At 36.7% G+C, this 13,351-nt stretch overlaps 1 protein-coding gene across 1 annotated transcript; it reads right to left on the reverse strand.

Moving 5' to 3' along the window:
* Positions 1–10,066: 10,066 nt before the first annotated feature.
* Positions 10,067–11,895, reverse strand: LOC18444137 (cytochrome P450 71A1). Its single transcript, XM_011628783.3, has 2 exons — positions 10,824–11,895; positions 10,067–10,742 (listed from the first exon to the last, which is right to left on the reverse strand). The coding sequence occupies exons 1-2, from the start codon at positions 11,703–11,705 to the stop codon at positions 10,140–10,142; spliced, it is 1,485 nt and encodes a 494-aa protein (XP_011627085.2). The 5' UTR covers positions 11,706–11,895; the 3' UTR covers positions 10,067–10,139.
* Between the last annotated feature and the right edge of the window lie 1,456 nt (positions 11,896–13,351).

A 13,351-nucleotide genomic window follows, 5' to 3' on the forward strand; every position in this document is an offset into this window, starting at 1 on the left:
CTAGTTTTAAAACCATCATATCTATGTGCTCAAAACCTCAAAGTCCCTTGTCTTAGTTTTGAACAAATACTCATCTACTGTTCTTAGAATGTATCCCAAAAATTTGAGACAAAAAATCCTCCTAAGTGCGTCGTTTGTTAATGTGGATAAGCATATAGTGTGTTCCTACCAGAACACACATGACTAATATGTATAGAGACACATTTTCAAAATTTATGAACGCTTATTGTTTAGAGATTATATACATTAAACCATTTACCTTTGGTATGGGAAATTGCATGTAATCATCCCATGTGAAATCTAATCTAATAGCTTGTGTATGTCATAAAGTTCAAAAAAATTTATTTTGAACTTTGAGTTTGGTTAATTAAATAAATACATCCACCCGATTTTATATTTAATAGTTAAAATGAATTGTGACCCCCTTGTATCAAAAGTAAATTTAAGAGCTGTTGTGTTTACTTTGATATAATAGTAAAACAGTTGTTCGTCCGTGACTATTAAACAAAGATTCCATTGTGTGAGAAGCTCGTTAATATATAACTTACCACCTTAATATATATCTTAGCACCTTAATATGCATTTAATTATTGAGAAGCTTGTCCCAAATCTTTAGCGGATCAAGAAATAAAGAGTTTTAAGGCGGCGGTCCTCTGTCCTGACTACCAAGAAAAACAAAAACGGGAGAGGAAGAAGTCCTAACAAAAGCACCTACAATTAAATATGCTTTTGGGCCCGAGTTTGAAAAGAAATACTGAAATACCGCAACATCAGTGGAGCAATAATAACTTTCACCACTTACATGCCTCTTTTACTATTCATCTTTTTTTTTTTTTTGTGGTTGTTGTTTTCCACAGTTTTGTCTTTTACTTTTTTGTTTTTTTTTTTATGTTCATATGTCTTTACTATATAATTAGGGGTGGCAATGGACTGGGCAGCTTGGCCGGGCCTTACATAACTGGGACCTGGGCCACGAGATATGGCCGAAAGGCCGGGCAACCATGGCCCAAGGGTAGGGCCAGGCTGGGCTTAGGCCAAGGTCAGCCCACTTCAGCCCAACTTGACACTCTTTTTATTTGTATTTTTGTTATTTTTTAGTCTTATATTGCACAGCCCTGCCCTGATAGGGCTAGGGCCGGGCTTGGGCTAAGACCTTTTTGGCCTGAGCAGGGCTGGGTCAGGCTTGGGCCAGCAAACCTAGCCCATTGCCAGCCCTAACTATCATTAAGTAATTAGTGGGGAGCAGGGTATAGATGCTTGGGGACGTCATTTGGACTTCGAAAATCCATATTGAGAGAGACTAAGATAAAAATAAAAAGGAAAAACAAGAAATCCACAATGCCATGATCTCAAACAACCACAATCAAGAATTCAAACGGCAAAAAGTGAGTTTTAATGTCAACATTAAAATTCATAGTACAGATGCACCTTCAATTCCAACATATGCAATTTTGATGCACCTTCAATTACTTCAATCGGGCTTTTTACACCCCAAACCGAGTCACCACATCCAATGGCACGGGATCAGCAGTCTAGCTTCAATCTTAAACCTGGAAAACTAATTTCGGCCAAACTAGGTAACCACCCTTAAATCTTTACAAAACCCTAACTCTAAAATAATTAGGCTCAAACCCTAATTTTCTCAACCCTTAGATTAGATCATGAGAGAGAGAGAGTCTCTATGTTGGCATGCCCCTAGGGCTTTTTAGGCGAGAGAGAGTAGAGAGAGAAAATCAGGGAGTAGAGAGAGGGAGGTGGTCCCTAAGGAAGAGAGAGAGAGAGGTATGTTGAGATGGGGGAGAGCACCCCTATTTCTAGTGAAATTTAAGTCTAGAGTTTCTTTAGGGTTCTCATAGTTTGCCTCTTTCTTGAGATTGAATATGAACCGTTGATCAAGGTGACTTGTAGGGTGAGAGATCTAAGTCATCCATTTCATAGATGGGTCATCAACATTATAGAAAGTGCATGAACCATTATCCCCCTTTCCTTAAACCATTTTCCTATCAATATATTTAAATAAATTAAATCCATTAAAGATATAGTGGATACCATAAACTGCATATTCCATCTCATATTTTCCATAAGAATATTTCAATAATATCAAGTCAAGATATTCCTTCAAGATAAGATATGGTCAATATTTCCTTATCAATATTTGACCATATGCTACAAAATATAGTTACCACATTTAATAAGGTATCCAAGGGTGGGGCGTGCCACCCATGTATGGTATGTGGGGCCCCACCTAATACCCACATGGTTGGCCCAAGTACAATATGGGCCCCCATGTATTTTTTTAATAAATATTTTAAAATTGAACAAAATAAATTTTAAAACATTATAACTTTGTATATTAATAGCTCCATTTCTATTAGTCAAAAAATAAGAAATAAAATATCAAAAGACTTATAAAAATTCAAATAATAAATCTAAAATAAATTAATAATAAAATGAATACAATTAAATTAATATGATGGGAAGTGGATCCATATGGTTCAGGAATTCAATCAACGATCATGGGATACTTCATCTTCAACGGTGGACTACATACCACACTTGCTTTATCAAACCGACCAAGTGTTTCTCATGATCCACAGTCCAAGCAGGGACTCATTAGCAGGTCACTAAAGTCTGGTCGATGAGCCAAGGAGTCGCAATCTCAGTCTGTGGATTACAGGTCCTCCCCTAGAGACAAATCAAGATCACCACGACCTGATGCGACCACAGCTTTATGGCGCATAGGAGTATCTCTCGCACATGCATATGCTTTACCCAAATGTAGATATCTAGCTTTCCCGACCGATCTATCTATATGCATGTCGTGTGATCGAACATGGATGAGGTTTTGGCCCCCGTCTCTGTAGGCCTACTATCACACACAAGGGTTATACAATCCCTCAGCTCACACATCTAGGCATAAGCTCTGATATCATCAAGGGCTAACCCAAAAACCCTTCTCGGCTTATTTTTTATGCTCAGGTACCTTGGGTTTTTCAACCGACTGACCTAGATCGTCAAGCACAGTCCGGTATCTATAAATATCATGTGCTTAATATGGTTTTCGAGAGACCACACTTCTACTGAGTTTATGTTCCACTATAATAAATGTTTTTCATTACACACTTAAAAGTCACATAAACCCAACAACATGAAATCATTGCCCTATTTGTTATTGTCTTATTGGCTATTTTTAACTTTTTATTGAAAGCTACAAGTCAGCCATTTACCAGCGAGCTGCCCATGTGATGCACAACCAAAAGTACATAGTTCAAATTATCAAGTTAGTCTTACCTGTATTTGAAAAGAAATTTATCAAAACACACGTAACATATCAATTACTTAGTAATTTACCCATATTATTTGGTTTAATTTCAAAATATCTATCAAAATATACATGACCATGAGTTGGGATAATTGAAAACATGTTCCACTATTCCACTTTATTAATGCCCATATGCTTGATAAGACTATAGATGACCATATATGTTATCATTGTTTCCATGATGTCCTTTGGTACTTTTTCTTGTCTTTTTAGAGTCTTCCACTTGAACCAAATCACTCATCTTAATAGGTGTTATTCTAGGTCAATACTGATTATGACGAAGTCACGTAAGTTTACTTTCTCTCATTTTATCACCTATTAGAGCAACCTCGAAATTCCGTCAAATGTATTCATTAGGAATTTGAAATTCTTATGTGAGGGGACCATGTAAACTTTTAGATAAATTGGAACTTCATATAGTATTTTGGAGCCTAGATATTTTCTGCAATTTCATGTATAGGTAATCCCTTGATAATATTTTGATCAATACGTCCTCTCCTAGTTTGAAACAAGAGAATTAGATTAGTGTCTCATCCACATTGTACCATCTACAATATATCGTCATCAATTGATGGTATAGAAGAGTCATTGTTTGGCTTCAAAAATAAAAGAGCTTCAAGTTTATTAGAAAAAAAAAAAGAGCTTCAAGTTTATTAGAAAAAAGAAAAAATGAAAAAAAGAGAAAAGTGTACATCTTGCAAGAGATCACTATATAATTTGAGCAAAAAAAGAACCACATAGGAGTACATTTTAGATCTAAAATTTCGGTATCCACTTTAAAATAATAAGATGAGTGGTTTTAGAAAAGGGTGTAGTTCTTAAAGTTGCAACTTTAAACAATCAAAGAAGGCCCACTTCAAAACTGTCATGAGATACAATTTTAGTGTTAAAAAGTTTTACGATTGTCCAAAAATCTATTTTCGTCTATAAAAATTTGGGCAAGTTATAAATATTATCTCAAAATCAACTTTTTAGACATTCTATCCCCAATACTTTTAGTATACCACCCTAAACCCCAACACTGTTTATTTTTTGTATTTACACCCCCAGTAAGGAAGACAACAAAATTGGCACCAAAATGCCATTTTTTCTCTCCCTTTATATGTCAGTTTTTTTTATTCTCTCTCCTCTCTCTACCAGGCCCTTTCTCTCTCTACCCGCCATCTATCTCCTTCTTTGTCTTTAAAACATGTCCCCTCTTCCTCTCTCTCATCCTTCTCTCACTAAAACACGTCCCCTCTTTCTCTCTCTAACCCATGCGGGTCTCATATGCTATGTTTTATTTTCCATGTAAAAAAGTCACTCTTTCTCTCTCATTGCATTTGCCTCCTGCGTTACCCAAACTCTCTCTCTCATTCCGATTGCCGATTTCACCTCCAAATCTAGCGGGAGCAGCTCCTCCTCCAACAATGGCACCAACTCCACTGAAGTTTTGTAAAATTCATCAGTGATGCCAACTTCTCCACACTTCCTTTTCTCCCCCGCCAGATCCAACTGCTCGATTGATGAAATAGGTATCATGGATCCGCTATTGGAAAATGATCACGCGACTTTTTCGGCGTGGACAAAAAATACAGTATTGGAGTCTAGGATGTGATACTAAAAGTATTGTGGGTTAGGATGTCTAAAAACTTAATTTTAAAGGTCTTTATAAATTTTTTTAAAAATTTAAACTAAAAAATAGTCCAAATCAAGTATATCTATAAGCACATAAAAATCTTAAAAATAAAAAATCTAAAAACTATATTACAAGATGTATTATTTTTAAGATTTAAAATCTTTTATTTTTCTATATCTATGCTTCCAACGTCAACTTGATCACTTAGCTGGTTTTCCAACATCAAAAAAGCAGTTTTCGATGTGCTTTTGAGGTTCACTTTATTCTAGAACTTAAAGCGTCAACCTTATGTAAACATTCTCCTTTAGAAAACTAGATTTTGATTTTGATTTTCTAAACACTTGATGTGGCTGCCCAAAAATGGGAGGTCATATTTTCAATTTCAAAATGCTAAAAGTTTTTTCTAGCACAAAAAAGATGCATTTATGTCCGGGACATTAGCTGCTAGCTCGAGGGGTTCACACCCATGAAATTTGGGGTCAAAAAAATATGGCTAGTTAGGTTTTCACCTCACGGGAATTCACCCTTCAAACATATGTATTCTTTGGAGTAAGTTTATATGAGGTGTGAACCTTGTACTATAGAAGTAAGGCACATTTCAAATATCCACCAAAAATAGTTGTTTTGATATTGGAAAACCATTTAAATTGATCATCTCGATCTCGAAATAATATGGCGTCACATTTGGTATTGCCATCTCTTGGAACACAGTTATTGAGCAACTCAAAATCAACATTTCTAGATGTGTCTTGGTAAGGCTGGAACACATTGTTATTGTGCAACTCAAAATCAACACTGGCATAGGCCGAGTTTGTCCCCAAAGTCGCGTTTTTTAACACTGGTTCAAAACCGTTGTTTGATCAGTTTTAGCCAGTCCACTAATATATTATAGTTTAAAATATTATTTATATTTTTTTATATTTTTAAAATTCGATTTAGTTTTGACTAAAATAAACCCTTCGAGAGTCCATTTGATCCAGGTGACGCTCCTTTTATATATATATATATATATATATATATATATATATATATATATATATATATATATATGAAAGACCCGTGAAAATGTCACTAACCTGAAATTCAAATACATTTCATAGATGGGCCATCAACCTTATAAAAAATGCATGAACCATTATCCCCCTTTCTTTAAACCATTTTCCTATCAATATATTTAAATAAATTAAATCCATTAAAGATATAGTGCATGCCATAAATTGCATATTCCATCTCATATTTTCCATAAGAATATTCCAATAATATCAAGTCAAGATATTCCTTCAAGATAAGATATGGTCAATATTTCCTTATCAATATTTGACCATATGCTACAAGATATAGTTACCACATTTAATAAACCTGAAGACAAAGCAACAAGATAAGGTATCCAAGGGTGGGGCATGCCACCCATGTATGGTATGTGGGGCCCCACCTAATACCCACATGGTGGGCCCAAGTGCATTATAGGCCCCCATGTATTTTTTTAATAAATATTTTAAAATTAAACAAAATAAATTTTAAAACATTATAACTTTATATACTAATAGCTTCATTTTTATTAGTCAAAAATAAGAAATAAAATATCAAAAGACTTATAAAAATTCAAATAATAAATCTAAAATAATTTAATAATAAAATGAATACAATTAAATTAATATGATGGGAAGTGAATCCATATGGTTCAGGAATTCAATCAACAATCATAGGATACTCCACCTTCAACTGTGGGCTACAGACCACACTTGTTTTATCAAACCGACCAAGTGTTTTTCATGATCCACAGTCTAAGCAGAGGCTCATTAGTAGGTCACTAAAGTTTGGTCGATGAGCCAAGGAGTCGCAATCCCAGTCTGTGGATTACAGGTCCTCCCCTAGAGAGAAGTCAAGGTCACCACGACCTGATGCGACTACAGCTTTATGACGCATAGGAGTATCTCTCGCACATGCATATGCTTTACCCAAATGTGGATATCTAGCTTTCCCGACCGATCTATCTATATGCATGTCGTATGATGGAACATGGATGAGGTTTTGGCCCCCGTCTCTGTAGGCCTACCATCACACACAAGGGTCATACAATCCCTCAACTCACTCATCTAGGCATAAGCTCTAATATCATCAATGGCCAACCCAAAAACCCTTCTCGGCTTATTTTTTATGCTCAGGTACCTTAGGTTTTTCAACCGACTGACTTAGATCGTCAAGCACAGTCCGGTATCTGTAAATATCATGTGCTTAGTATGGTTTTCGAGGGACCACACTTCCACTGAGTTTATGTTCCACTATAATAAATGTTTTTCATTACACACTCATAAAGCCTTTAAAAACCACATAAACCCAACAACATGAAATCATTGCCCTATTTGTTATCGTCTTATTGGCTATTTTTAACCTTTTATTGAAAGCTACAAGTCAGCCATTTACCAGCGAGCAGCCCATGTGATGCACAAACAAAAGTACATAGTTCAAATTATCAAGTTAGTCTTACCTGTATTTTAAAAGAAATTTATCAAAACACACGTAACATATCAATTACTTAGTAATTACCCATATTATTTGGTTTAATTTCAAAACATCTATCAAAATATACATGACCATGAGTTGGCATAATTGAAAACGTGTTCCACTATTCCACTTTATTAATGCCCATATGCTTGATAAGACTATAAATGACCATATCTGTTATCACTGTTTCCATGATGTCCTTTGGTACTTTTTCTTGTCTTTTTAGAGTCTTCCATTTGAACCAAATCACTCATCTTAATAGGTCCTATTCTAGGTCAATACTGCTTATGACGATGCTACCTAAGTCTACTTTCCCTCATTTTATCGCCTATTAGAGCAACCTCGAAATTCCGTCAAATGTATTCATTAGGAATTTGAAATTCTTATGTGGTGGGACCATGTAAACTTTTAGATAAATTGGAACTTCATATAGTATTTTGGAGCCTAGATATTTTTTGCAATTTCATGTATATGTAATCTCTTGATAATATTTTGATCAACACGTCCCCTCCTAGTTTGAAACAAGAGAATTAGATAAGTGTCTCATCCACATTATACCATCTACAATATATCGACATCAATTGATGGTATAGATGAGTCACTGTTTGGCTTCAAAAATAAAAGAGCTTCAAGTTTATTAGAAAAAAAAAAAGAGCTTTAAGTTTATTAGAAAAAAGAGAAAATGAAAAAAAGAGAAAAGTGTGCATCTTGCAAGAGATCACTATATATTTTGAGCAAAAAAAAAACAACATAGGAGTATATTTTAGATCTAAAATTTCGGGATCCACTTTAAAATAATCAGATGAGTGGTTTTAGAAAAGGGTGTGGTTCTTAAAGTTGCAACTTTAAACAACCAAAGAAGGCCCACTTCAAAACTGTCATGAGATACAATTTTAGTGTTAAAAAGTTTTACGATTGCCCAAAAATCTATTTTCGTTTATAAAAATTTGGGCAAGTTATAAATATTCTCTCAAAATCAACTTTTTAGACATTCTACCCCCAATACTCTTAATATACCACCCTAAACCCCAAGACTGATTTTTTTTGTATTTATACCCCCAGTCAAGAAGACAATAAAATTGGGACCAAAATGCCATTTTTTCTCTCCCTCTTTATGTCAGTTTTTTTTATTCTCTCTTCTCTCTCTACCAGGCCCTTTCTCTCTCTACCCTCCATCTATCTCCTTCTTTGTCTCTAAAACATGTCCCCTCTTCCTCTCTCTCATCCTTCTCTCACTAAAACACGTCCCCTCTTTCTCTCTCTAACCCATGCGGGTCTCCTATGCTATGTTTTATTTTCCATGTAAAAAAGTCACACTCTTTCTCTCTCATTGCATTTGCCTCCTGCGTTACCCAAACTCTCTCTCTCATTCCGCTTGCCGATTTCACCTCCAAATCTAGCAGGATCAGCTCCTCCTCCAACAATGGCACCAACTCCACTGAAGTTCTGTAAAATTCATCAATGATGCCAACTTCTCCACACTTCTTTTTCTCCCCCGCCAGATCCAACTGCTCGATTGATGAAATAGGCATCATGGATCCGCTACTGGAAAATGATCAGGCGACTTCTTTGGCGTGGACAAAAAATACAGTATTGGGGTCTAAGATGTGATACTAAAAGTATTGTGCGTTAGGATGTCTAAAAACTTAATTTTAAAGGTCTTTATAAATTTTTCTAAAAATTTAAATTAAAAAATAGTCCAAATCAAATATATCTATAAGCACATACAAATCTTAAAAATAAAAAGTCTAAAAACTATATTACAAGATGTATTATTTTTAAGATTTAAAATCTTTTATTTTTCTATATCTATGCTTCCAACGTCAACTTGATCACTTAGCTGGTTTTCCAACATCAAAAAAGCAGTTTTCGATGTGCTTTTGAGGTTCACTTTATTCTAGAACTTAAAGCGTCAACCTTATGTAAACATTCTCCTTTAGAAAACTAGATTTTGATTTTGATTTTCAAAACACTTGATGTGGCTGCCCAAAAATGGGAGGTCCTATCTTCAATTTCAAAATGCTAAAAGTTTTTTCTAGCACAAAAAAGATGCATTTATGTCTGGGACATTAGCTGCTAGCTCGAGGGGTTCACACCCATGGAATTTGGGGTCAAAAAAATATGGCTAGTTAGGTTTTCACCTCACGGGAATTCACCCTTCAAACATATGTATTCTTTGGAGAAAGTTTATATGAGGTGTGAACCTTGTACTATAGAAGTAAGGCACACTTCAAATATCCACCGAAAATAGTTGTTTTGATATTGGAAAACCATTTAAATTGATCATCTCGATCTCGAAATAATATGGCGTCATATTTGGTATTGCCATCTCTTGGAACACAGTTATTGAGCAACTCAAAATCAACATTTCTAGATGTGTCTTGGTAAGGCTGGAACACATTGTTATTGTGCAACTCAAAATCAACACTGGCATAGGCCGAGTTTGTCCCCAAAGTTGCGCTTTCTAACACTGGTTCAAAACCGTTGTTTGATCAGTTTTAGCGAGTCCACTAATATATTATAGTTTAAAATATTATTTATATTTTTTTATATTTTTAAAATTCGATTTAGTTTTGATTAAAATAAACCCATCGAGAGTCCATTTGATCCAGGTGACGCTCTTTTTATATATATGTATATGAAAGACCCGTGAAAATGTCACTAACCTGAAATTCAAATACATTTACATCAAAATCAAATACACCTTGGAGTAGCAAGAAGAAAAAGAGGATGTTTCCTGTGTGCAATCCCATTAGATTCAGCCATGTCTAGACCACCAGGGGGCACCGCCCACTCAAAATGGTTGATCAGATTGGCCACTGTGAGCGCAACAGTGTGTATAGCAAATAAATATCCAGGGCAACTCCTTCGTCCTGCCCCAAATGGTATGAACTCGAAAGTTTGCCCCTTAAAATCGATTGCACTACTCATAAACCTCTCTGGCAAGAACTCCTCTGCTCGATCCCAGTAATCGGGATGTCTTCCTATGGCCCAAGCATTGATATAGACTCTCGTTTTTGCAGGGATATCGAATTCGTTGATCTTCGTACTGTTCCTCGATTCTCTTGGAACCAAGAGGGGCGCAGGTGGATGCAACCGAAGGACCTCCTTGATTACAGAGTGAAGGTATTCCAACTCGGGTAATTCATCTTCAGAGACATTGAGCTTGCCTTTAACCCCCATAACTCGATGCAGTTCCTCTTGAGCTTTCCTCATGGCTTCCGGGTTCTTTACAAGCTCTGACATCAACCATTCTAGAGTTGTTGCCGATGTCTCTGTTCCTGCCGCAAACATATCCTGCACAATAGGAGAACCCGAGTTAGTTATCGGATCAAGGCTCTTATAGCACGGAAAACAAATTTTTGGGTGGAAGAGGACCAGTATAATAGCTTTGAGGTTATCCAATGTGAGAGGAATATCCAGGCTGTAATCCTTTTGAGCTTGCAGTAAAATGTCCACGAAGTCTTTGTTTGCAGTTGTTGGCTCAAGAACCCCTTTGTCCCTGTGGTTTCGAATCACTTCGTCGAGGAAACTGTCCAGCTCTCGAAAGTTCTTCTTGACCCTGGCCCGAATTCCAGTGAGGACATCCACCCACCCCATTGATGGAAATAAATCAGCAGCAAAGAAGCTTCCCAATAAGGAATTCAATTCCTGTACAATCTTGTGAAGTCTGTATTCAGTTTGATCTCCTTCAGAATGGCCCAGAGCCACTTTACAACTTATACGGTTAGTCAAAGTATAGAACATCTTACTCAAATTCACAGGGTCACCATGAGAGAAACAAGAGATGGTACTAACCATGGAAGCCACCTCCTCTTCTCTTACTGACTGGAAGCTCTTTACCTTCTTTGTACTGAGCAGCTCGAGAGCGCAAATCTTCCGAACCTGTCTCCAGTACTCACCATAGGGCGAAAAAATCACACCAGTCCCACCATAGAGGAGTTTCTCGGCAGCAAAAAGACCTGGTCTATTTGCAAAGACCATGTCTTGGGTTTTCATTACCTCCTTAGCAATCTCTGCAGAGGAAACCACTATGGTAGGGACTCTACCCACCTTTATGAACATGAGTGGACCATACTGTTGTGAGAGGCGAGCTAGAGATTGATGGGGCCGCTTCCCGAGTTGATGCAGGTTCCCGATCACCGGAAACCGGCGTGGGCCTGGTGGCAAGTTAAGACTTCTAGCTTTCCTATTCAACAGGATTTGGATCACTGCAAGAATGGCTGCGAATACAAGGAGCCATACCCAAAAACCAGCCATTTTTGTGCACAATAGCTCTTAAGGTTAGATAGCTCGTTCGCTACGCGATGGGAAGCACTTTCCCGCTCCCTGAACCTTGAGTCAACAACCGGCCTTTGCTCTTGCCCTGCCCTGCCTATTTGGATTGCTTGATTGAAGTCAGTCTAAGACTTCTTTTTATAAGCCTTGATATGTCAAATTCAAACTACAAGGAGATTTTTTTTCTTTCCTTTAAAACAATAGTTATAGGACAAGTGGGTCTTTCCACAAAATGATTTATATTATAAAGATTAAAAATAAAACACTCTAAGTCATCGGGTCAAGACCTGACTTGATCTGACTAGTATTCATAAAATTGAACCAGAACGATTAACCAGACATGGGTCTGGAAGCGATTTAACCGGCCTAACCAGCTTATTCGTGCTGACGGCAGGATAGATTCAAGTAAAAGGTACTCATTAATGCTAACCAATAAAACAACCTAAGATAGTTGATATAAATTGGAAGCATTAATCTATTGAGCGTATAAAATACTGGTTGATCACCAAAACCGGTCAAAATCGGAATCGGCCACTGGCCGGTTCCGATCTAACTGGCCGTTTAGCGGTTAGATCGGCTGGCTTTGCGAACACTGGATCTGACGCATGAGAGACAACTGATGACATTGTTGTTGAGTTTGGTGATTGCTAAATCACTATACCCATATTTTTATTTAAAGATTAGGGCATTATGAGAAATAAAAAATTGACTTTCTTGAAAAGCAGGAAAGTGATATCTTTATAAAAGAGTGAAGGAGGACATAATACCCATTTTTTGAGGGTCACCCATTTGGAGGTTATGAGAATGGATCTATAATATGGAGATGGGTCTCCAAGAGAGATACATAGCCACCGAGTGGGAGGCAGTATATTTTTCCTGTAGCAGTATTGCAGTGGGAAAGATGATGTTGATCAATGGTGTTACTCGGTCTGGAGAGCTGGTTTAAAAGGGAAGATCGGTGATGGTATTTTACCAATGTTTAGATATAGGTATTATCTCTTATAACCCAAACTGTAATCTTCAATGTGATAGTGGATTTCTAGTTGTCGAGGCCGTGGATGTAGCTTTACAAGGTGAATTTTTATATAATCTTCGTGTGTTGTGGTGGTGTGATTTTTATGTTTTTTTTAATTTCTCGTACACTATTTATAGTTGTATTCATTTACTTTGCGTTTAACCAATCATGTACATGACCTTGGGTAGGATCCTGGTATTTGGGATTCTCGATTCCGTAAGCTAAGGTTTCTCGAGAACCCTACAATTGTGACTCAAGCCAGTCTTCTAGTTAGATATGATCGCTAAGAGTAGGGATCACATATACTTTATATGCGTGTGGGATATAAAAATTCCCCAGTACGGATTATATTGAAGTAGTCAATTACAAAATGGAAAAACGTTGTTCTTAAATTACAGACAGCGCCCCCTCCCCCCATTTTTTTTTTCCATTATCCCCTTTCCGATAATTCAAATACCATAAAGGTGGGTTTTTTGCTTTTAAACAATGAAAGCCTCGCATCATCATCCTTAGACCCTCCCCCTTTTCTCTCTCTATTCTCTATCCCTTCCCCTCTCTCTCTCTCTATTCTCTATCCTATCATCTCTCCCTGCTTCATTTTAGTGCACCTCAT

Source organism: Amborella trichopoda, chromosome 7, assembly GCF_054954075.1.
Source record: "Amborella trichopoda isolate Santa Cruz 75 chromosome 7, AtrichopodaSantaCruz75HAP2 v2.0, whole genome shotgun sequence".
Lineage (NCBI taxonomy): Eukaryota > Viridiplantae > Streptophyta > Magnoliopsida > Amborellales > Amborellaceae > Amborella > Amborella trichopoda.

Excerpts from the sequence above, each read along its gene's own strand:
- LOC18444137 (XM_011628783.3), bottom strand. The coding sequence starts at position 11,705 with ATGGCTGGTTTTTGGGTATGGCTCCTTGTATTCGCAGCCATTCTTGCA. Across the intron at positions 10,743-10,823 it reads ACCTCAAAGCTATTATACTG|GATATGTTTGCGGCAGGAAC; the intron begins GTCCTCTTCCAC and ends CCTATTGTGCAG.